The sequence below is a fragment of the Hyperolius riggenbachi genome, chromosome 7, assembly GCF_040937935.1.
Source record: "Hyperolius riggenbachi isolate aHypRig1 chromosome 7, aHypRig1.pri, whole genome shotgun sequence".
Lineage (NCBI taxonomy): Eukaryota > Metazoa > Chordata > Amphibia > Anura > Hyperoliidae > Hyperolius > Hyperolius riggenbachi.
The window spans coordinates 50,012,613-50,037,433 of NC_090652.1; the positions used below are offsets into that span (position 1 = coordinate 50,012,613).

The window sequence follows — 24,821 nt, forward strand, 5'->3', positions numbered from 1 at the left end:
TCAGGGCGCAATATTATCCCCTTTACTGTTCACCATATACATGCTGCCACTTGGAGAAATCATACAAAAACATGGCCTGACATATCATTGCTATGCTGATGACACCCAGCTATATTTGTCATTCAAACCTGATGTCACAGACCCTACTCCACAAATAAACGCATGCTTAGCTGAGCTTCAGGAGTGGATGAATAATAATTGGCTAAAACTTAATGCTGACAAAACTGAGGTTCTTGTTATCGAGGGCCAGGGCTCAACAGCAAAGCAGCTCCAGTCTCAACCAACACCGCTAAGGATAGGGAGCTCAGACCTGAACAACTCAGACTGTGTGCGCAGCCTGGGAGTACTGATTGATGGGAAATTAAGCTTCAGGAATCAAATCTCAGCTGTTGTGAAACATTCCTTCTTTCACCTAAGGAATATTGCAAGGATTAAACACCTAATTCCTTCAGAGGATCTTCCAACCCTAGTTCATGCCTTCGTCACATCAAGGTTAGACTACTGCAACGTCCTCTACACAGGCCTGCATAAGAAAGACTTACGCCGCCTGCAATTAGTACAGAATGCCGCCGCAAGGCTGTTAACGAGCCAACCCCGCCATTGCCACATAACACCAACCCTGAGCTCACTCCACTGGCTACCGATAAAATGGAGAATTCTGTTTAAGATTGGCTTACTGACATTCAAATCCTTGCACAATCTGGGCCCTGGATACCTGAAGGACTTGTTGCAACTACATCACACCCCCCACAATCTTAGATCAAAAGGACGTAACACCTTGGTCACCCCCAGAGTCCACCTCAAAACCTTTGGAGACAGAGCCTTTTGTCATGCTGCCCCTACACTTTGGAACTCCCTGCCACACCCAATCAGGACAGCCCCATCCCTGGAAGCATTTAAGTCTAAACTGAAAACCTACCTTTTCAGTCTGGCATTCATGAACATCTGACTATCTCCTCTGTAACACAACCCAGCCTGAAACCCTGTATTAATCTGAGACACAGCTATGCGCTTTGAGTCCTATGGGAGAAAAGCGCTTTACAAATGTTATTGTATTGTATTGTATTGTCAACTGTTTAAAAAAAAAACGTGCGTCGCCATAAATTAACATGACTTCTGGGCCGAAGCAGATCACCTACACGGGGCGTCCCTGTAAACGACGCAATTCACGATTGCGTCCAACCGAAGCCTCCCGCCTGAATGCTAATTTATGTAATTCCTGCTAGATTTGGTACAGCAGGCAAAGGGTGTATGACAGTAGTGACCCCCGGATCTCTTAAGCGGACTTGGGGACCTCCTGACCTGCTTCTCGTCCACGCCTGGCTGAACACCGCCAACAGGGTGCGAGGGCTTACGGGTGAGCAAATCCAATATAAGATTACAGCATTGACGCTGTCAACAATGTGTTCCCATGGCCGGCTCACAGTATCCTAATCGGAACATTGTGACTGCAATTGCACATACAGGTGGTGCATATCTGTGCAAGCCAGGATTGGCCCTTATGCTCTGCGTGCATGCTTGCTTACTTGGCTGATGCTGCTTCTGCCACACTGCTGCTTGGAATATGAGTATGCTGGAACTCTGAGGGAAGTCTGCATTTCTGCTTTGCATGGCTTTATACCGCATTTAGCTCACGCATCTTCTGCTTGATCTTACTGGACAGTGTGGAACTATATCAACCGATTGCTTGGATTTGTAAACGCACAAGCTCTTGGACAAAAGTGCTGTATATAACAGCTCCCACGAGTTGATTCAGGAGGGTGATACGGACAAGGCCTTGTCCAAACCTATGTGTGTATATGTTTGGTGTGCTTGTTTGAGTGGATGACCGGTCTAGTGATTTGAGGAGCTAGTTGAGGCAGTGACTGCGGGTTTAGTGATCAGGAATAGGTATCTCGGTGGTTTTTATGAATAACTATTTTACAGGTTTTTCTATTAATAATAAAATTTATACAGTTTTTCATTAATTGTTTGTTTTTGGGTTTTTTTGTGATCCATACCATCCACTATTCATTGTCCCTTCCTAATTGGTGTTGTTATGACAGTACACCTGATTGGCTGACTGGCGTCTGCTGGCCAGATAGGGGCAGGATATTGCTCTGACTGGAAGTTAGCATGGAATTGCACGTCCCACTAAGCCCTTCCACTTAAAATTAATAGTAAATTAAATAAAAACCAACACTAAAATTGGAGTAAGGCCGCAGCCATTTATTGGGGAAAATTGATAAACCAACTTTATTAAATCATAAATTCAAACATTAATAAGTAAAATTCGTAAAATTATTAATAAAGAGCCCCTTTATTAATAAACCCAAATGTCCACCACCCGGTGACATTTACCCTTATTTCAGAACCCCAATATAGGCCAGCGACAAGCAATTAAAGGGGGGAGGGGGGGAGAACGCTTCTTCTTTTCTTCCGTTTCTGAAACAACTGACGCAGCAGTCAGTTTATATACTCCACACTCCTTCTTCATTGGCTGCAGTTGGAAGCCAGCCAAGCCGAGCACCAATCAAATCCTCCGGCCGTTATTTCTTTCCCAGTACCTGGCTGAGTGCACCTGTCCCTGTAAACAACAAAAAAGAGCCAGCAACGGACAACAACTTAACCCTTTCAGGGCTGGGTCTGGCAACACCATGTGCTGGAGGGATGAAGCCTGTCATTTCCAATTGTGTTTGTTGCAGTTGGCATTCAGTTTAGAGGTGGTGGGGTGAGTTCCCTGGAAGTGAGAGGTCCAGGGCTTGCCCGCACTTCCCTCTAGGTGTCGCATGGTGGTTTGGGGGCCCCAGTGAGTGAGAGAGACCTGGGGCCCCTGGGCTGTCATGTGGACCAGTGTTTGTGATTTTAAATTTATTTTTTGCAGCTTCTAGGATGCGGTTGACAGGTGAGTGGTTAGGGAGGGGACCGTGTGGGAGATGTGCCTACACGGGGCGTCCCTGTAAACGACGCAATTCACGATTGCGTCCAACCGAAGCCTCCCACCTGAATGCTAATCTATGTAATTCCTGCTAGGTATGGTACAGCAGGCAAAGGGTGTATGACAGTACACCTGATTGGCTGACTGGCGTCTGCTGGCCAGATAGGGGCAGGATATTGCTCTAGCTGGAAGTTAGCAATTGTGTTTGCCGAAACAGATCGCAGCAGAAGACGCGCAGTAACGTAGTTTTGTACTAGCGTTAGATCGGTAGATTAGGCTGTGGTAGCAGTGCGGCAATCTTGCAGCACTGTGCCAGTGTAAAAGGGCCCTAAGGCTTGCTTCACACATCAATCAGTACGTTTCCAGGCCGGTCCACTGCTATCAGTTCTCTACAGCTTTACCTGACTGGACCAGAAATGTACACCTTTTATATGTGAACACAGCCATAGAAACACATACAAAACTTATCTATAAAGGACAGGACTGGACCGGAAATGTACAGATGTATGTGTGAACACAGCCATAGAAACCGATACAAAACTGATGCCAACTGTCAAAAACTGACACAACAGGACGGGACTGGACTGGACACCTTTGTATGTATGAACCAAGCCTTAACATGAAACTGCAATCTGACATAACATATAGTTGGTGTGAAAACTATAATCTTGCATTTTATCTAGAGTGAGAGCTGCTATCGTGCATAATAATGCAATATCCAGCCCAGTCTCTATAGCGCTGTAATTTTCAAACCAGTTTTTTTTTTTCTTTATAGCTTATAGCACACAGAAGCCCTCAATTATCCCCTGTATTCAAAGATCACAGAACAAGTGGCGTAACAAAGGAGCTTGGGGCCCCAGTGCAAGTTTTACATGGAGCTCCAAAACCTACCAAGGACAGCTGTATTGTCTGAGAGCTGTAATCAGAATAAGGAAACAGTTTGTTAGGAATTACAACTATTCAATGCACACAGAGATGTGCTCATATCACCTATGCAAAGCTAATAAGATGGTTGAAGAAGGGTCCCTAGTGGGTCCCTCTGGTCCAGGGGCCCCGGTGTGGTTGCAACCTCTGCATCCCCTGTTGCTACGACACTGCAAAGAACAAGTGGCATCCTAGAGAGTTGTTCACTGTTGCAATACAGCTGCAGGAGAAAAAGGAAAACATATGGATACTTTCAGTAACTTTTTTGTTTAGTCTCGGACTGTACCAATCAGGGGTATAACCAGGGCCAGGCCGAGGCAGAGGCGAAAGAGGCTCCAGCCTCAGGGCGCAGTGTAGGAGGGGGCGCACACCTAACTCAGCTATCATTCCCCTGTTGTGTTTGAAGCAGAGAGAAATAAGAAAGGGGGATACATATCAGTGGCTGCAAACCAGATAACTAGAGAATACGGTGTTGGAGGCCCTGGGGGACCTCTTAGTCTAATAGCTATCAGTGTGTGATGGGTGGGAGGGATGGAGGGGGCGCACTTTGGTGTCTCAGCCTTGGTTGCCTGAGGACCTTGTCCCGGCTCTGGGTATAACAGGAAATCACTGGGCTCCTGCTCCGAGACTTTGGACACTTTCTGCACAGGTAGATTGAGAACCAATATTATTCAATTGGCTTGTGAACACTAGAATGTGTTTCCCCATGCAGATAAAAACAGACAGCAGTGAAGCACTGCACACATTTTCTCTATCAATAACATTAGCTTCTGTGATAAAATGTGCATGTTTTCACAGCTCCATCTGAAAATGGCGCCTGCGAATAATGGCGCACATTGTTGCCGGTAATCCGTTTGCCGCTTATCGCTATTTAACGTTAAAGCCTTATTGTTATTTAACGTTAAAGCTTATTGTTATTTAACGTTAAAGCTTATTGGTATTTAGCGTTAACACACAGAACCCTCTCTGTACCTACCCCTAACCCCCCTCCCTGGTGGTGCCTAACCCTAACCCCCCCCCCCGCTGGTGGTGCCTAACCCTAAGAACTCCATGGTGGTGCCTAACCCTAAGACTCCCTGATGGTGCCTAACCCTTAGACCCCCTGCTGGTGCCTAACCCTAACCACCCCCCCTGGTGGTGCCTAACCCTAAGACCCCCCTGATGGTGCCTAACCCCAAGACCCCCCCAGTGGTGCCTAACCCTAACCTTGACAGTGTTACATTAAATCCATTCACCGTTTTGCAGTTAAATAACGTCTGCAGTTTGGCTTATGTAGGGCGCTATTGATAAATAACGTTACTGTGGGCAATAACGTCTGCTGTTTGACAAATGAATGGCACTATTGATAAATAACGTTAGTCTGTGCCGTTTTTCTTCTTTTTTTTCCCTGTGCGACATTATTATGCAGTACTAACGATAAATAGGTTTAGCGTATCTTTTTAATGCGGCGCCATTTTCATGCATAGGCACTGTGCGCCATTATTCACTGATCCGTGTTTTCACACATACAGACAGAGCCGGATTTAGGCCACCACAGGAGGAGGGGCACCAAAGCAGGAGGCTAAACTGGTGCAGCATTTGCAAGCTTGCAAACGCTGCAGTGCAGGGAGATCAGGGGAGCGCCTGACCGCTGTGCTCTGCTGCTAGCCACCTGTGCAGCACCCGCCCTGCTCTCTCTGCACAATGGTGTTGTGGTCGGTGGTTATGGACTTGGGCAGTATTGCAGAGTTACAAGTGGAGGATGCAGTGGCGGCACTACACTGGGGCTTACCCAGGCTTAACCTCTTGCCGACCGCGTCACGCCGGTAGGCGTGGCCGCGGCGGCAGCCCCAGGACCGCCTAACGCCAATTGGCGTAAAGTCCTGGGGCTCTGTTTTGAATGAGATCGCGCGCACGCTGCGCGCGCATCTCATTCTCGGAGGGCGGAGCTCCGCCCCCTCTTCAGTCTCCGAGCGGCTATTGCCGCTCGGGAGACTGATAGACGGCGTGATCGCCGTCTATTTACCCGTACAGCGCTGCGATCGGCAGCAGCGCTGTACTGGGGACAGCCATGTGACACGGCTGTCCCCCTGGGACACTGGAGAGCGATCGGCTCTCATAGGCAGAAGCCTATGACAGCCGATCGCCACAATTGGCTGGCTGTGGGGAAGGAGGGAGGGAGGGAGGGAATAGATTTAAAAGAACACGCTTTTTTTAATAAAAAAAGAAACAAAAATATTTGTAAACAAAAAAAAAAACAATCTGGGGGCGATCAGACCCCACCAACAGAGAGCTCTGTTGGTGGGGAGAAAAGGGGGGGGAAATCACGTGTGTGCTGTGTTGTGCAGATCTGCAGCTTAGCCTTAAAGCTGCAGTGGCACATTTTGCTTAAAATGGCCTGGTCACTAGGGGGGTTTAGCACTGCAGTCCTCAAGAGGTTAAGCCCCAGCTGACAAGCTGTCAGCCCCTGCAAAAGCCCCCCCTCCGCAGGGTTGCCAAGCAGCAGGAGGGGTGGAAGCGGAGAGAAGAGGAAGCCGTGTGGACATCGGCGGAGAAGGGGGCCATCTCCCTCACCTTGGCCCACTCTCTGCCTCGCTTCCCCCTCAGATATCAGTGGCTGGCGTCAGAAGACTCACTCTCTTCCCAGCGTGGCTGATCTGTGCGCTGCTCTGGTCTAGTCTTGACCAGAGTAGCGGCGCACAGATCGATCTCGCTCTCCCGCGCTGGGAAGAGAGGAAGTCTTCTGACGCCAGCCGCTGATATCTGAGGGGGGAGCGAGGCAGAGAGTGGGAGCCCCAAGGTGAGGGAAGGGGGGGAGGCGGCCCCCTTCTCCGCCGCTGTCCACACGGCTTCCTCTTCTCTCTGCTTCCACCCCTCCTGGGGACGCCTATACACATGGTAAGTCCTACCTACCTATACTGGGGACAACTATACACCTGGCTACATATACTGGGCACATATACCCCTAGCTACATATACTGGGCACATATACCCCTGGCTACATATACTGGGCACATATACACCTGGCTACATATACTGGGCACATATACACCTGGCTACATACACTGGGCACATATACACCTGGCTACATACACTGGGCACATATACACCTGGCTACATACACTGGGCACATATACCCCTGGCTACATACACTGGGCACATATACCCCTGGCTACATACACTGGGCACATATACCCCTGGCTACATACACTGGGCACATATACCCCTGGCTACATACACTGGGCACATATACCCCTGGCTACATATACTGGGCACACATACCCCTAGCTACATATACTGGGCACACATACCCCTGGCTACATATACTGGGGACATCTATATCATTACATGCATTTACTGGTGAAAGGCTGTCTGTCATTATGTGCATTAACTGGTGAAACACTGTCTCTCATTACATGCATTTTGTGGTGAAACGCTGTCTCTCATTACGTGCATTTACTGGTGAAAAGCTGTCTCTTATGTGCATTTACTGGTGAAAAGCTGTCTCTTATGTGCATTTACTGGTGAAAGGTTGTCTCTCATTACATGCATTTACGAGGGAAAGGCTGTCTCTTATGTGCATTTAGTGGGGAAAAGCTGTCATTACGTGCATTTACTGGTGAAAGGCTGTCTCTCATTACATGCATTTACTGGTGAAAGGCTGTCTCTCATTACGTGCTTTTACTGGGGAAACGCTGTCTGTCATTATGTGCATTTACTGGTTAAAGGCTGTCATTACATGCATTTACTAGGGAAAGGCTGTCTCTTATGTGCATTTAGTGGGGAAACGCTGTCTCTCATTACATGCATTTACTGGTGAAAGGCTGTCTCTCAATACATGCATTTACTGGTGAAAGGCTGTCTCTCAATACATGCATTTACTGGTGAAAGGCTGTCTCTTATGTGCATTTAGTGGGGAAATGCTGTCTCTCATTATGTGCATTTACTGGTGAAAGGCTGTCATTACATGCATTTACTAGGGAAAGGCTGTCTCTTATGTGCATTTAGTGGGGAAACGCTGTCTCTCATTACGTGCATTTACTGGTGAAAGGCTGTCTCTCAATACATGCATTTACTAGGGAAAGGCTGTCTCTTATGTGCATTTAGTGGGAAAACGCTGTCTCTCATTATGTGCATTTACTGGTGAAAGGCTGTCTCTCATTACATGCATTTACTGGTGAAAGGCTGTCTGTCATTACGTGCATTTATTATTGAAAGGCTGTCTGTCATTACGTGCATTTACTTCATTTTTTTTTTTTTATGTAACTACGTTAGCTGGTACAACTACATTACAGTTTGCCCCGCCCACATGATGTCATGACCATGCCCACTCCTGTCGCCATGGCCCCCCCCTTGAGCCCCGCCAGCCAGCCATTGTGCCCCTTTTAAGCCCCCCAAAAATTCTGAAGCTGGAGCTGCCGCTGGGAGGATGTGGAATAGCAGCCGCCAGTCGCTCAAATATCTTCTCGTCTCCAACGTTGAAGCTTCTTCTTCCCATCTGACTCGCTGGTAAGATGCTGGCAAGTCAAAAGTGAGAGATGCTGGTTGGAGGGACAGATGTACAGCAGCGGCTGATGGAGATGGAGAGGAAAAGGAAGCTTCTGCGCTGGAAAAGAGCGGAGAGGTGACACTGATGGCTACTGCAGTGTGGAGGCGAGCTGGCTACTTATACTGAAAGGTGGGAATAGGAAAGGGAGGGATTAAGGGAGTCATCTAGCTACCTATATTTCAGGGGGAGGGGTCATCAGGCTACCTATACTGAAGGGGGCGGCTGGTGAAAGTAGCCTTGGGCAGTAAAGAGTACAAATCCGGCCCTGCATACAGACACATGGTGTGGAGAAAACTCATACAGAAAACAGACAGATGAGTGTGCTCCCAGCCTCAGCTTATTACACTCACTCTGATGGAGCAGAACTGGCTCTTCAGATTTCTCCAGCATCACTACAGTACACAGCACTTGGGGAGGGGTAGAGAGGTTGGGGGCGGGGTGTTGTACACAAGAGCCTACTGCACGCTGAATAGTCTGTCTACAAATCTTTATCTACAAAAAATTGTATGATTCTTTATCAGTGGCTGAGCAGATGCAGTCACACGAACAATTGTGCAGAGAGCAGAATGTTTCTTTCTCTCCACACCCTTAGTTGTCAATCTCTCAGGGTAGGGAAAAGAAACTTCTCCCCCACAGGGCCCCCTGAGGTTTCTGGGCCCCCCTGTGGCTGCTTCCCTTGCAGAGTCTATTGTTACGCCCCAGGTACCAATTTCTGTTTTTTTTTTTATGTACCCATATTTACAGGGTGTAACTATACCTCTCTGGCACCCTAGCAAACAGCCATCATGAAAGCCCCGCAGCCCCCGCCCCCCACGGGCTATGAGGGCAAGCTCCTCCTCTCCTCCCCCCCTCCCCTTTGCAGAGCTAATAAAAAGTAAAAATGAACATATCGGAGTTGCAACCAGATTGACATGTTACATAACTATACACCACACCATCCTCGTAGGTTAGATGTAATCTATACATCATTGTGTGCAGGTCTTAGCACAGTCTGAAAGCTACGCCCCAGGGCCAGATGTCAAGTTCTGATTACCTTCTAATTTAAGAAAAATTCATTAATGTGCAACTTATGCAACTGGGGTAATTTATGTGCATACTTAGCCACTAAACGAATGCAAAACGTTGCTAATAGCTGTTAAATATTGAATTTGGAGATAAAGTAAAGGCAGCAAAATAAAATGAGGAAAAAATAAAAACAAGGCATTAAACAGCACCACTGTTTTTCCAAGCCAAACCCAATAAAAGTAGTAAACAGATGCAGTATAAACAACAACTCCATCCCCCAAAACATGGGCAGCACAGAGGTGTAGTGGTAAGCACTCTAACCTGCAGTGCTGGGTCCTTGGTTTGAATCCCAGCCAGGGCACAGTGGGCACTATCTGCATCAGGGGCAAACCCAGGATTTTCAGGGGGAGAGGGGATTCCTGAAAGGTCTCCCTCAGCTACTCGCAATACAGTATAATAATATGGTAGGACATCATGCTGGGTACACACAATGCAATTTCCCCTCCGACTGACAGAATCTGACAATTATTTACTAAATGCCCTATCTGCTCCCGATCGACAATGGGGTTCAATCAGGGGCAGTTTGGGTACAGATAACGAGGACAGTCGACATTTCTAATGAAGGGGAAAGTGAAGCATTCACACAGCAGGGCACAGGGCTGTGCTCATACCTGACTCTGTTAAAGGGAACCTAAACTGAGAAGGATATGGATTTTTCCTTTTAAACAATACCAGTTGCCCGGCAGTCCTGTTGACCTCTAAGGCTGTAGTAGTGGCCAAATCACACACCCAAAACAAGCATGCAGCTAATCCAGTCTGACTCCAGTCAGAGCACCTGATCTGCATGCTTGTTAAAGGGGCTGTGGCTAAAAGTATTAGAGACACAGGATCAGCAGGAGAGTCTGACAACTGGTATTACTTTAAAAGGAAAAATCCATATCCTTCTCAGTTTAGGTTCCCTTTAAGTTCCCCAGAGCTGCTCCATGCTCTGTACACCTCCTGCTGCTCCATGCTCTGCACGCACGCTGCTGCTCCATGCTCTGCACGCACGCTGCTGCTGCTCCATGCTCTGCACGCGCGCTGCTGCTCCATGCTCTGAACACACGCTGCTGCTCCATGCTCTGAACACACGCTGCTGCTCCATGCTCTGAACACACGCTGCTGCTCCATGCTCTGCACACACGCTGCTGCTCCATGCTCTGCACACACGCTGCTGCTGCTCCATGCTCTGCACACACGCTGCTGCTACTCCATGCTCTGCACACACGCTGCTGCTGCTCCATGCTCTGCACACACGCTGCTGCTGCTCCATGCTCTGCACACACGCTGCTGCTGCTCCATGCTCTGCACACACGCTGCTGCTGCTCCATGCTCTGCACACACGCTGCTGCTGCTCCATGCTCTGCACACACGCTGCTGCTGCTCCATGCTCTGCACACACGCTGCTGCTGCTCCATGCTCTGCACACACACTGCTGCTCCATGCTCTGCACACACACTGCTGCTCCATGCTCTGCACACACACTGCTGCTCCATGCTCTGCACACACACTGCTGCTCCATGCTCTGTGCACACACTGCTGCTCCATGCTCTGCACACACACTGCTGCTCCATGCTCTGCACACACACTGCTGCTCCATGCTCAGCACACACACTGCTGCTCCATGCTCAGCACACACACTGCTGCTCCATGCTTAGCAGACACACTGCTGCTCCATGCTCTGAACACATGCTGCTGCTCCATGCTTAGCACACACGCTGCTGCTCCATGCCCTGCACGCACGCTGCTGCTCCATGCTCTGCACGCACGCTGCTGCTCCATGCTCTGCACGCACGCTGCTGCTCCATGCTCTGCACACACACTGCTGCTCCATGCTCTGCACGCACGCTGCTGCTCCATCCAAAGTCAACTGTAGCAGGGAAAGAAAGGGGGCGGATGCTGTGAGCTGCAGGATACCTGCAGACATTCTGATGCCTCATTTTGTGCCTGTCCCCAGACACTGCACCGGCCCTGGTCTGAGGGGGGATTCTGGGCAGCTGTAATCCCCCCCTGCGTTTGCCTATGTGCATGGAGTCTGTATGTTCTCCCCATATCTGTGTGGGTTTCTTCACATCCCAAAAACATACAAATAAGTTAATTGGCTTGCCCCTACAAAACTGGCCCTAGACTACAATGGACCTATAACTATGGTAGGGATTAAATTGTATGCCCCTGAGGGACAGTAAGTGACAAGACTATACATACTCTGTGCAGCTTTGTGGAAGATGTCAGCACTATATAAATAAGACTGTAATGTGATAACTACATGCTGGATAGGGTACGGGTTACAGACTTGTACACACATCCAAACAATAAGCCCAACAATCTTCTAAACTTGGTCTGTAGGAAGATAGTTGGGTGTGTGTACGGCTGGGCAAACAACAAGACGACCAACTGATAACAGGCTGTTTGCCAGGTCCAACTGGTGGATCAGCCTGCACAACTATATTGCAGGTTGGCCACATATGTACTGGTCTTTTGAACAACTTAGCTGTTTTTGAATGCAGACATGTTGTGCAGTTTGTCATTTCGCTTGGGCGGATAGTATTTAAAAGTATATCAGAGGCGAACGAAGTAGGAACAATGGGGGGGGGTCCTGTAGGACACGCGCAGTCGGGCCAGCGCTCTATAGCCCATTCCGGCGACCCAGAAGAGGCTGCCAGGGGCAATTTAGGTAGGACCGGTGGAGCAGAGAGGAGGACAGGGCGAGTGGGTGGGCATCAGGACAGCTGCCATTACATGCCTGCTCCCCACCCGGTTTTCCTACTTCATTCGGCTCTGGTATCCTTTAACTTATAGGTAACCGCGTCATGCCGATGGGCGTGCATACGGCGCCAGCCCAAAGACCGCCTAATGCCGATCGGTGTAAAGTCCTTGGGGTGGAGTTTGCAGAGGATCACGCGCGCATCTCTGCTTCAATGACGGAGCTCCACTCCACCATCAGCCTCCCTGCAGCAATCGCCACTAGGAGACTGTTAGCCGGCGAAACCACCATCTATTTACTTAGTACAGCGCTGCGATCTATGGCAGCACTGTACTGGGGACAGCCGTGGGACACAGCTGTCCCCCTGGTGGGAGACAGGAGTGATCGGCTGTCATAGGCTGATACCTATTTGCAGCTGATTACTGTGATTGGCTGGCGGGGGGACGGAGGGAGGGACGGGTACAAAAATAAAGAATAGTAAAATGTAATAAAAAAATAAATATTTACTAAAAAATAAAATAAATAAACATTAGGGAAGCGATCAGACCCCACCAACAAGGGCTCTATTGGTGGGGAGAAAAGGGGGGGGGGGGGAAATCACTTGTGTGCCAAGTTGTGCGGCCCTGCAGCGAGGCGTTAAAGCTGCAGTGACCCAATTTGAGAAAAATGGTCTGGCCTTTAGGGGGGTTTAACACTGCAGTCCTCAAGTGGTTAAAGGAGTTGGTTATTTAGTTGGTTGGCGTGTGTGTGTACTTGTCATGTAAACATGTTGTGTGGTTGGTTGTGCATAATGTTGGACGTGTGTATGAGCGATTAGGCTGTTGCCTTTGATGTAAAGTTTGAATTCCAGCTCAAGCCAGTATGAAAAAACAGTAAGGAGTGTTCGGACAAAACTCCCTAATGATCCTGGACCCCCGTGGAGCGCACCTTAAGTGGCTGGCAGCTCAATCTATTTGAGTCCGCCAGGAGAAAAGCACAATACAAATTTCATGTATTGTGTCTTGTCATGCTAAAACAGTATGCAAGAGATGGTGTATTATAAATAAAGTAATCTTTATATTTAAGACGATGCCTCAGTGCAGGAAAGAAGAAACATGATGAGGGGCAGCACAGAGCATACGTGTAAAAATGGCGTCGGGAAATTTGGGCGCAGGGTAAAGCAGTCTTTCGCCAGCACCCAAATTACCTTCTGAGTGCCACTAAGGCCGTAATTCACATTACAGCCTATGGCGGCGCATGCCGCGCCCAAATTTCCCAGCACCTATTTGTTCTGGTTTGCAGCACACAAATGCAGGAATAGTAACCATAGAAAAGTAGATTTGCCAGTGATTCACATAACAATTGCACATTCATGCATAAAGTCACTCACAGTGTGAAGGGCTTCTGCACGCATGAATGCGGTTGTTTAATTTGTCCCGTTCTACGTAACTCAACACATGCTCTACTTTTGTTTGCCACAAGTGCCACACTGCTTAAAGGGAACCAGAGACGAAGCACCCTTGTGTATTTTACCATATATATCAGTAAGAACATTAGAGAAAACACTTACCATGCTCTCGGTTTCATCCTCACTGCTAAAAGTGTCGGTTAACAACTGTGATAAGAATCCCGGACTGAGCATTCAGTCTGGCTTTGCAGGGAATAATTATAGCTGAGTCATTCTAGCAGATCCACAAGGGGGCAGGCTTGGGCTTCAAAAAAACACCACAGAAGACAGACTCAGCTATAATCTTTCTGTAGCAAAGCTAGACTGAGTGCTCAGTCGGGGATTCTTATCAGAGGTGATAATAGTCAGATTAAACAGAGAACAATGAAACAAAGAGCACATTAGGTGTTTACTGTCATGTTCCCACTGATTTATAAGGTAAAATACAAGAGAGTGCTTCATCTCTGGTTCTCTTTAAAGGATACCTTAGCGCAGGACAAAATTAAAAACCGGGAGGGAGAAGGGGGGTTGGAAGGAAGCAGGCATGTGTAGTAGGATCTCCTCATGACCTCTGCTCCCCCTGTTCTCCTCAGTCTTCCTCCGTTAGGTTCCAATGACCCCACAAAGCTACTTCTGGGTCGGGATGGTCAGTGAACAGTGCGCAGGCGCTGCCCGGCGACACACATCCTCGCGCAATACATCACAACTACGTAGTGCGCATGAGCAGAGCGCTAGGGGCACATATACTTGGCTTCCTATACTGGGGGCACCTATACTGGGGACACTCATACCTGGCTTTCTATACTGGAGGTACCAGTGCTGGGGGCGCCTATGCCTGGCTACCTATAATGGGGGCACCTATACTGGGGACACTCATACCTGCCTTCCTATACTGGGGTCACCTATGCCTGGCTACCTATACTGGGGCACCTATGCCTGGCTACCTATACTGGGGGCACCTATACTGGGGACACTCATACCTGCCTTCCTATACTGGGGTCACCCATGCCTGGCTACCTATACTGGGGCACCTATGCCTGGCTACCTATACTGGGGGCACCAAATAGCTTGTTACCTATACTGGGGGCAAATCTGTTCACCAATCCTTGGGAAGGAGCTTATACTTATGGGACATCTGGCTACCTATACTGGGGGCGTAGATGGCTATATTGTATACAAACAAACCTATGGGGGGGAAGGAGAACAATTTTTACATCCTCGCCCTGTGAATAATTTAGCCTAGAAACTGCCCTGCCCCTAAAGAGTGCAGTCATTGATCATGCAATGCATCAAGGTGCCAGGCTAATCCTCCCTTAGTGGAATTTTCCACATCGCCTGTGTGCCAAAGTCTTCCGCTCCTGTTTTTGTGATGTATTTGATGGTTACATTTTCTGCACTTTGCATAAGTCAGTGAAGCTCGTTGCAGGTGCAACTTCCTTTGTTATATGGGATGGTCACAAAGACGTTAATAATTCAGAAATGCAGATTTTAATTCAACACAAATTTATACATCTGATGCTTTTGATTGGTCCGATACCAAAGTGAATAAATCTGCCTAAAATTAACATAAAATGTGTATGAGTTCAGAATTATTAACATCTTATGTACCATACCTAGTGGATGTTTTAAAGTGGACCTGAACTCTTGCACAGGACTCCCTCTAGTGGCCACATTATAATACAGCAAAGCTACTTTCCGGAAGCACTCTCCTTACAGTTTCAGTGACATTAGCAAAATAGAACATTCCCAGATTTCTTAGTATTGCAGCATTACAGGACACAAACTCCTTTGGAAATTCATCTTTATGACATATAGAAAATACAAAAATACAGTTTATTTAGAATCCTCAGAGGCTTAAAAAGTATAACAATTTTCACAGCATTTATGAATACAATGAATATGAGACTTAAAGTGTACCGGAGAAGGCATGTGTGGGCCAATTTATACGATTACATCTGAAATTGCCATCAGGAGACTTAGGCGCAGGATACAGCTGATATACGGCTAATCCTACTCCTGCACAAGTCCCGGCGGCGTTAATTACTATTCCCCCTCCAGCCCGAAGTGGATAGTGAGGAAAGGTGTAATTTGGCTTCCAGCTATTACTGGCGGCCAAATTACAGTGTTTTAAAAGTAATTTCAGCTCCGTCTTCTGACGGCGCTGAAGTTACTCACTGTGGGCTGTTATAGCCGCAATTCCTATTACGGTCTATAGTGGCGCCGGCTGCGCCCAAATATCCTGCACAGTATGGGCAGTGTTCAAATTTATCCAGGGCTTCCTCCAACCCCATGAGGTGCTTGGAGTCCTTACACGGTCTCCCCAGCCACTCCGTTCTGTCTGAAATCCTCCCAGTAATCAGGTCAGTTACAGCCAGTCATGTTCTTTAGCACATGTATGGCTTGGCCACGAACCCCCCATCGTGTTCCCTTGCCCAGGAGCGCTCTGCGCTTGCACAGTACTATTGCGCAGGTGCAGAATGCTCCCGGCTGCCAGAACATGATGGGGGGTGCACTTGCATTTGCCGGCCTGATTACCGGAAGGTTCTATGAGAGAACAGAGCAGCCGTGGAAGGGTGTCGAGGGACCCCAAGCCCCTCATGGGGCTGGAGAAAGAACCAGGTAAGTATAAATTGGCCCACATATGCCATCTATGGTTTACTTTAACCTGAGGAAGATTCAATGATTGCTCCCCAAAATAATGGTGCTGCCACCTGCTGGTCACTGCTGAACTTGCAGGAAATGTGCACTGAAGCGATTAAAGCAAACCTGAAATAAAGTTTGGAGAAAAAAAAAAAAAAAAAAAAAGAAGACTCACTTACCTGGGGCTTCTCCCAGCCCCCTGCAGCCGTCCTGTCCCGGACCAATCCTCAAAGATCCTCCAGTCCCCCGACAGTGCTTCGTGTCTTCACTGCCGACTTAAGTCGATGGCCGCTGCGCTTGTGCAGCCCTGGCCGCGTGCATCCTCATACACTCTCCTGTGGCCGGGAGCGTCCTGCACAGGCGCGGCACGAGAAAATCTCTAGCGTGCCTTCCTAGGACACTCCTGTTGACAAGAGCGAGGCCGAAAACATGCGTGGCCCGGGCCGTGCTGGCACAGTGCACGGCAACTGAGAAACGGAGCAGCGGCAGGAGACCGGAGGATCATTGCGTACTGGACGGCTGTAGAGGGGGCTGGGAGAAGCCACAGGTAAGTGAAACTTTTTTTTTTTTTTAACTTATTTCAGGTTCACTTTAAGCTGCCACTTTCTGGTCATAGCTGAGTCTGCAGGAAGTGTACACTGAAGTGATTATGCTGCCACCTCCTGGTCACATATGAACCTGCACCAAGTGAACATTAACATAACTATGCCAGTGCACTTTTACTGCTCAAAAACTGATATCAGGATGGTGAAAAGCTATTTTTTTTCCATACAGCAAACTTGTGAGGTTTTCGTGGCACAAGTTTAGATGCTTGCCTCTGGAGGGTGTAGCATCTTGTTCCTAAAGAGGCTTCCCCATCCTCGTAATTGAGCCCGTTCCAGCACTGGGACCGCCAGAGAGTGGAGACCCTGCACATGCACACTAGTACTGTCCCACTCATGCTCCATCGTAAATAGCCACGCTCGATCAGGTCCGTGCTGTGGTGCAGACGGCTGTGCTGAGCGGTAGCACAGCCCCCTTCCAGCACAGCTATCTCCAAAGAGAGACGAGTAAGACAGTGCTAGTGCTAGCTGCTAAGCTCTTTTATTTGGGTCCCAGCTCTGGAACATGCCTGCGGAGGAAGATGAGGGAAGCCCATTTAGTATCCAGAGGCTTCTCCCTCCAAAGGAAAGCATCCCCTAGGGGCACTTTTTTTTTTGCTTTAGGTTTCCTTTAAATCTATTCTGGTAGTCCTACATACCAACCTCTGCAGACCTGCCGCAGCCATTACCAGAGGTTACCTCCTATCAGAAATAGTGTTGACCTTGTTGAGAATGTCCCACTGTGTGACTACTAGTCACTTGCAGCGTTCTTCAGGCACCAGCTGTAACCGTTCTCAAAAAGCCGCATCCATGGTGAGACTTCCAGTGACTGCCGCCAATCCTCCGGCATCCAGGGCCACTGCCATTTCTGAACGCAGCGCTCAGGGTGGGGCATCATGGCAAGATGGCGTCCATCCTCAGAGCAGAGGCCAGCAATGCCCAAAGGAGAACCATTGGGGTTCATGGGGTACTCCTCTGAGGGGGCGCCTTGGTCATCTACATAGCGGAGAGGAGCCAAGTGCCCAGAGGTCACATGATCCAGGACAGCTGGAGAGCGGAACCTCATGAGACCTGCAGGAAAACTTGTGTTATTCAGACATCCGTAATCAGCAATTTTACACATCTTTAATGAATACGAAGACCTGCCTAAATTGGATAAAAATAAAGGCAAGTATTGGCTTACCTTTCCAGAATGATTGGCATACCTCTGATGTTGTATACAGCCATTCATCATAAAGAAATTGTAATGAGCTCTGAGACAACATGTTTCGTGAGACCAAGCTCACTTCATCAGGTCATGAAACACTGCAAAGTGAGAGAGTCTCTAACTCTAATATTTTATTGATTTAGATGAAGAAAAAAGTGAGGATGGGTAACAACATCCTGTACTTACTGAAGTCTGTTTCCCATTGGGACAGTCACACACACGCATTCTAAAATTCATAACTCATTACAAAGACAACTAATTGCCTGATGAAGTGGAAGTTGATCCACAAAACGTGTTGTATTTATGACCGATAAAGCTCTTTGTTGAAAACTGTTGCGTCCTCAGGAGGTAAGTGCCTATTTACACTCCCTCTTTACGCGAGTTAATTACGTGATATTTTACTTTTTTAAATTAGAGAGGGTGCGCCTCTAGAGTTTCTACTATCATAATATTATCAGTGTCTGAAATTAACCCTTGGACTGACATTTTTTCACCAAAACTACTTCTGCCTGCCACCGACGTTTAAAGGAGTTTTCCGCTAAAACATCTGAATTTCCCCATTTTGTTTGTCCTTTTCCACCTTTCCTTTTACAGCTTTTCGTTTTTTTGGGGGAATGAAGGTGCGATTGCCACTTGGATCCATGGTTGTTGCACGACTACTTCTCAAATATGGTTTATTGCATTTCACTCCACTGTGAGAAGTTGGGGGTTAGAGCACTCTTTACCATTGGCTAGAGCTATGCAAATAAGTTAAAGAGACTCTGTAACAAAATTTTGAGCCTTATTTCTTCTATCCTATAAGTTTCTATACCTGTTCTAATGAGGTCTGGCTTACTGCAGCCTTTCATAGTTGCACAGTGGCTGTATTATCTCTGTTTTATGATTTAATCTTTCTTCTGTCGGCTCTGTCGGGCTCAAGCAGTCAGGCTGGAATGCGCTGTGCTGCTTGTGATTGGATAGAAGCTATACACACCCTCTCCACGCCCCCTGCAGGCTCTGTGTGAATCACACACTGAGCTACTCTCAGCCTATCACTTGCTATGTCTTTTGTTTGTAAATACTGCCTAAAACTGGCAATTACAAGCCAGGACTGCAGCAGGGAGTGGCAGAAACCGCACAGAGGGGGCCAGGAGAACATAATGAATAGAATGAGATGCTTTTTATTGTAAGAATTTTAGAGTACAAATTCTCTATAAGGCAGAATATTGTTCAAAACCTATGCTGTTTGAAAATGGACCAATCCCATGGTTTCAAGCTGGGATTAGCCCACTTACAAGTTGCATGGATTTTCATCGTAACTATCATAGCTCTGTATCACATCTCCATTTTTTGCCCTCAATCACAATGCTTATTGGCTAATGTGTATTATGGAATGTGTAGAGCTTGTCAAAACATTCAGTCCCCAGCAAGGCAAAATAGCTAAAACAGACAAAACAGCCCCGGGAAATGTGGGTGCACCATCCGCCACGGGCCGTAATATGAATTATGGGTATAGCGGCGCTCAGTCAGTAATTTGGGTGCCGTCAAAGAACAGAGCCCAAATTATTTTAAAAACAGTGCGATTTCCCCGGAGTCCATGACATCCTGGAGGGTGAATAGTAATTAACGCCGCCAGGGGCTTTTGCAGGAGCAGGGTGAGCAGTTTTGGGCTTCACCCTGCACCCAAATTTCCCGGTACCATTTTTGCATGTATGCAAAACAGCTGGCACAGGAGAGCAGCTTAAAAAAAAAAAAAAAAAAAAAATTGCTAGCAGTCTAAGGGTTAACATTTAAGTTGTTCCGGCTCCTGGAAATGCCCCCATACAGTGCCCAAAAGATTGTTCCAAGACTAAATCTAAATACCACCCGACGGAGAAAGATGGATCCAGCGACGCCCCACTGATGACAAGCGTTCCACAATCCATCTTCCAGCCAGTGGTTACACGTGGCGTCACACGACGGGCGTGAACAGGAAGTCATGCGATTGCAGGACTTTGCATGGAGTCATGGGGGATCTTTAAAGAGCCAATCCACAGTGACAGTCGTTATCGCTGCGTGTTGCTAAACGTCATTAGCGTGATTGCAAGCCTGTACCCATGTTGCAAGATCGCAGAAACTATTGCTCGTCGCTCATTAAAAAAAAAAATTTCATTTAAAAAATTGCGTAGTGAGTACTGGCCTTTTATGCTGTATGTTCTGAATAGGACCTTGGGCTCACGGGGACCTACCAGAAGTAAGGTCCACAAGTTCCAATGTATTATGAAGATCTGCTGAGATTATGTCTTATGATTCTCTATGCTCTGATTATATTCCATGATCCCCTCAGTAGGGCTACAAGTCAGAGAGGATCAATGAGACATCATTTTTTCCAAAATTGCTGTTGCAAATCTGGTTGAATTTTGTATACAAATAGAAAACTGGGCCAATTAAAATGGGTTGTAACTGCATCTGCTGGGTGCCTTTTTAGTCCATGTACAAATTGCAACCAAAGAGAAAGAGTAAGCTTTCAGCTAATAAAGCCTTCTTCAGACTCCTGCACGCTGACAAGATGTACCGCACATTGCTAAAATTAATCTAACATCTTGTCAGCATACAAGAACAGAGTCTGAAGAAGGCTTTATCAGCTGAAAGCTTACTCTCTCTTTTTTCAGTTAGTCCAAAAATGGTTGCTTTTATGCTTTTACTGATGGCTAAAATGGTACGATTCTTGTAATGAGCTGTTCTGAACTGTGTGTGTGTCTGAAACGCAGAGAGCTTCACAGAGAGCTGGTTTTCAGTTGTAACACTGTTTACACACATTGTAACAACATTGGAATGTAAACAAAGATACTGTTATCTCCAGTCTGGATGCCGATTTGAAGCCGAATAGCAGGACAATGGCTTCAATTCATCAAAGGGTGTTCAATAACAAAATCCCAGTCCTTAAAGAGAACCCGAGGTGGGAATTACTTTTACTATTGGGGCACAGAGGCTGGTTGTGCGCACTAAGACCAGCCTCTGTTGCCCCATCGTGTGTCTCCATGTCCCCCCTGCTCGCCGCTATACCCCCCGCATTGCTGGCGACACGCAGCGTGTCGCCAGCTCAATGTTTACCTTGCGCTGTCAGTCAGCGCTGCTCCCCTGCCTCCTCCGCATCGGCGCACCCGCCCGTGTCCCTTCCCTCCCGCTGATAGGAGGGAAGTGACGTGGCGGGTGGCGCCGATGCGGAGGAGGCGGGGGAGCGGCGCTGACTGACAGCGCAAGGTAAACATTGAGCTGGCGACACAGCTAGCAATGCGGGGGGTATAGCGGCGAGCAGGGGGGACATGGAGGCACACGATGGGGCAACAGAGGCTGGTCTTAGTGCGCACAACCAGCCTCTGTGCCCCAATAGTAAAAGTAATTCCCACCTCGGGTTCTCTTTAAAATACCGCATTCGGTATTTTACACTTCACTGTGCTAATTCATCAATATTTTCACATGTGTGGTAGAGGTTCGTTAAGTTACCGAACTACTAGGCTTCAATTCATCAAAGGCTGTTGGATAACAGCAGAGTGGTGCAGAGCAGCTTGGAATGTCCCTGTGTTGTTACAAGCTGATAACAATAGAAGGCATCCAGTCATCCCTTTAGATGTAAACATGTGTTATATTTACTGTTATTTATACTGCCTCTGCTGCTCTGAGTATAAATCAGTCTTTCTTAACATTTTACTTATTTGTCACAACGTAGATGAACTTCCTGGAGACATTACAAATGCCATGCTTGGTGATTTCACCACCAGCATCTTTGCATTTTCAAACAGGGACTCAAAGGGTTACACCACCGAAGGGCATCTGGGGATATCTTTTGTCCTGTTCTCTCTGCTCACTGCCTGGGGGGTCTGGAAGCTTGTGTGGAGAAGCCTGTGTGACCTATCAGCACCTATCAGGGGCACTTGCAGGAGAACAGGGGCTGTTTCTATTGGCTGCCTGCTCCTGTTAATCATGAAAACATTCACACAGAAGGCTTTCGAAGCCTGTTAGGACAGGGGAGAGCTGGAGATAATCACCGAATGTGTTAGCGAATGTGGTAACCTTGATGAATTAACATTTACTGACCTGTGTTGAGCACGTCAGTAATTTATCTCATTGCTCTGTCATTTCAGCTTCTCATTCGGTAACTGCTTTGATGAATTAACATTTTCTAAAGTACTCCGTTAAGTCAGCTGTTTTCAGCATTACCGAATGCGGTAATGCTTGATGAATTGAAGCCAAAGTGATTTGTTTAGCCGTTTCAGTGATGTTCTGCTACAATTTTTTTTTTCTGGGATAGCTGTAAGGAATCTTTTAGAGCAAAGTAGATATGGTGACTTTCAGACCACTTTAACCAATACCAGTTGCCATGCAGTCCTAGTGATATGCCTGGCATCAGTATTTTCATAATCACACACCTGAAACAAGAATGTAGTTCGTGTAGCCTTGACCTCAGTCAGAGCAAATGATCTGCATGCTTGTTGAGGGTCTGTGGCTAAATGTATTAGGCCTGGGAGCCACTAGAAACACATTAGTTATATTTGTCGATCCACAGAGATCGGCAAAGCACTACGGAAGTGGAACCCTATGAAGGTAGATCAACTGCACCGCCAGGGCCCCAGGCCTTAGAAGCAGAGGATCAGCAGGACAGCAAGGCAATTTGTATTGTTATAATGGGAACAAATATGTCAGCCTCTATATCCCTCTCACCTCAGCTTTCCTTTAAGCAGAGTGTCAATTAAATGAGACATTTGCACAGAGGCCCTGACCAGACCCCCATAGCCTGATCCAGGTTGTAGTGATTTAGTCTCTTTTCTGGTAGATACAATCTTACAGTCAGTGTATAAACTTGAGAGATTTGTGGAACCATTACCTTCCCCGTGGGCAACCCAGACCCCCAGCGAGGAGCCGGACATTCCCTGCAGCAGGATAGAGGGGCTGTCTTCAATCTTCACAGTCACAAAGCGAGACTCGAAGCGTCCAGAGAGGTTGTGGCTGAGCAGAACCCCTTGTCGGGGGACTGTTCCTGTGGGGAGGACAGTGTGAGACGCACAATGCAAGACCAATACACACTAAGTCCATTTACTGTAGAATGGGAAATATATGAAATTGAACCGCATTTCTCCTAAGGCAAAATATCAGAATTGTGATGAACTATTGATCTGATGCCCCAGTTAGTTGACCCCCAGCTGGGACACAAATTACATGGGGGGGGGGGGGGGGGGGACGACTATGACACAAATTACATGTGTGTGTGGGGGGGGGGGGGGATACATTACACAATGGGGAAAGTAGGTTCCATATGGGCAGCATTGTGGTGTAGAGGTCAGGACTCTTGTCTTCCAGTGCTGGGTCCGTGTTTTTGAATCCCAGCCAGGGCACTATTTTCATGCAGTTTGTATGTTCTGGATGGGACTCTGTTTTTTTCCCACATCCCAAAACCATACAGATAATTGCACCCCCCCCCCCCCAAATTGGTCCTACACAATATATACATAGACATGACTGTGGTAGGGATTAGATTGTGAGCTCCTCTGAGGACAGTGAGTGACATGACTATGTACTCTGTACAGCACTGCGTAAGATTTAGAATTACTAAATAATAATAATGCTATATAAATACTAAGTGATCATAATAAAATAATGATTAAAACTATTGGAAATCTGTGTGAAGTGTGTGGTTGGGTGATATTGACCAGAGAGGGATCTAACAGATGATCCATCTGGTGGCCATCAACTAGAACATGATGACAACCTTTAAGCCTGTAAAGAGCTTTCCCCCTCGTTTCCCTTACCAGATTCTTCTGAGTTCTCAGCTCCGACCCAGCCCAGGAGTGCCATCAGCTGGCAGCCATTGCAAATCCCCAAACTGAAAGTGTCTGAGCGACAGCGGAAGGTCTCGAACTGCTCGCGGACTCCAGCATTAAACTTCACAGAAGCTGCCCAGCCTGAAAAAGAGGAATGCGGTCAAGTCTTCAACTGATCAGAAATCCTGCCAGCTCTCTCAAACCAAGCAGATCCAAACGTTAGACCAGGAGGAGTTATTGACTGAAAATGTCCTCAGCAGTATAACCCCTGATTCTCCCTCTACCAGCACCGTGATTGAATGACAGCATCCAGAGTAGATGCGCAGTAGGAAAGACCAAAGGAGATCTGGATCATCAGCAAGCTAGGCTGTTCGCTAATTAACCAAAGTCTCCAACCTACTCTGCACCCATTTACAAAATTAGTAATACTGTATATCAATTTAAAGGATGGGAATAAAGTTTAGAGTCAAACACCTTTTTTTAGTAGAGAAATATATATATTTACTTAGAAAGAGGGACTGTCCCTCCAAAAGAGGGACAGTTGGGAGCTATGGATTTGATCAGCAATTGCCAGGAGCCCAAAATTTTACAAAATCATGGAAAATGTTGCTTCTCCACAAATAGACATAGATGTGGACTGATTGTGATCTCTGTAGGAGGCTAGTCAGATTCAGGAGCTGTTTATTAAGTAACCAGCGACTATGAAGTTCCAGTTCAGCACACATTTTGGTTTCATATATTAAGTAGCAAAGTAGTAGTCAGTTCTGGAAGGTGATGTGTTGGAAGCAAAACAAAAAATGGGACAGTGTCGGGATCTGCAGGACCTTGAAAAGGGCAAAGTTAGATTGACTAGACGCCTTGATCAGACCAAAAATTAGGGGGGGGGGGGAGGGATCTTGCTGGAAGTCCCCAGTATGCAAGGAGTGGTACTTGCCAAAAGTGGTCCAAAAAAGAAAAAACACAACGGTGAAGGTCATGGGTTCTCCAGGCTCATTGATGAGCATATAGAGTGTTCAAATCCCACGGAAGAGCTACTGTAGCACAAATTGCTGAAAAGCATAATGCTGTCTATG

The 24,821-nt window shown here is 47.3% G+C and overlaps 1 protein-coding gene and 1 long non-coding RNA gene across 3 annotated transcripts in view; one reads left to right on the forward strand and one right to left on the reverse strand.

Annotated features, from left to right (window-relative positions):
• The first annotated feature begins 3,476 nt into the window (after window positions 1-3,476).
• LOC137524310 (uncharacterized) lies at window positions 3,477-24,223 on the forward strand. The gene is made up of 2 exons (XR_011022653.1): window positions 3,477-3,513; window positions 23,740-24,223. It is a non-coding gene; the product is annotated as an uncharacterized lncRNA (long non-coding RNA).
• PFAS (phosphoribosylformylglycinamidine synthase) overlaps window positions 15,328-24,821 on the reverse strand; it is a 41,580-nt gene continuing 32,086 nt past the window's right edge. For both annotated transcript variants that reach the window (XM_068244024.1, XM_068244025.1), the window contains exons 27-29: window positions 23,737-23,889; window positions 22,815-22,967; window positions 15,328-17,835 (exon numbers count right to left, since the gene is read on the reverse strand). In XM_068244024.1, the coding sequence (XP_068100125.1) occupies window positions 17,516-17,835; window positions 22,815-22,967; window positions 23,737-23,889 (626 nt within the window). In that variant the 3' untranslated portion in view covers window positions 15,328-17,515. The remainder of the gene's footprint in view (window positions 17,836-22,814; window positions 22,968-23,736; window positions 23,890-24,821) is intronic.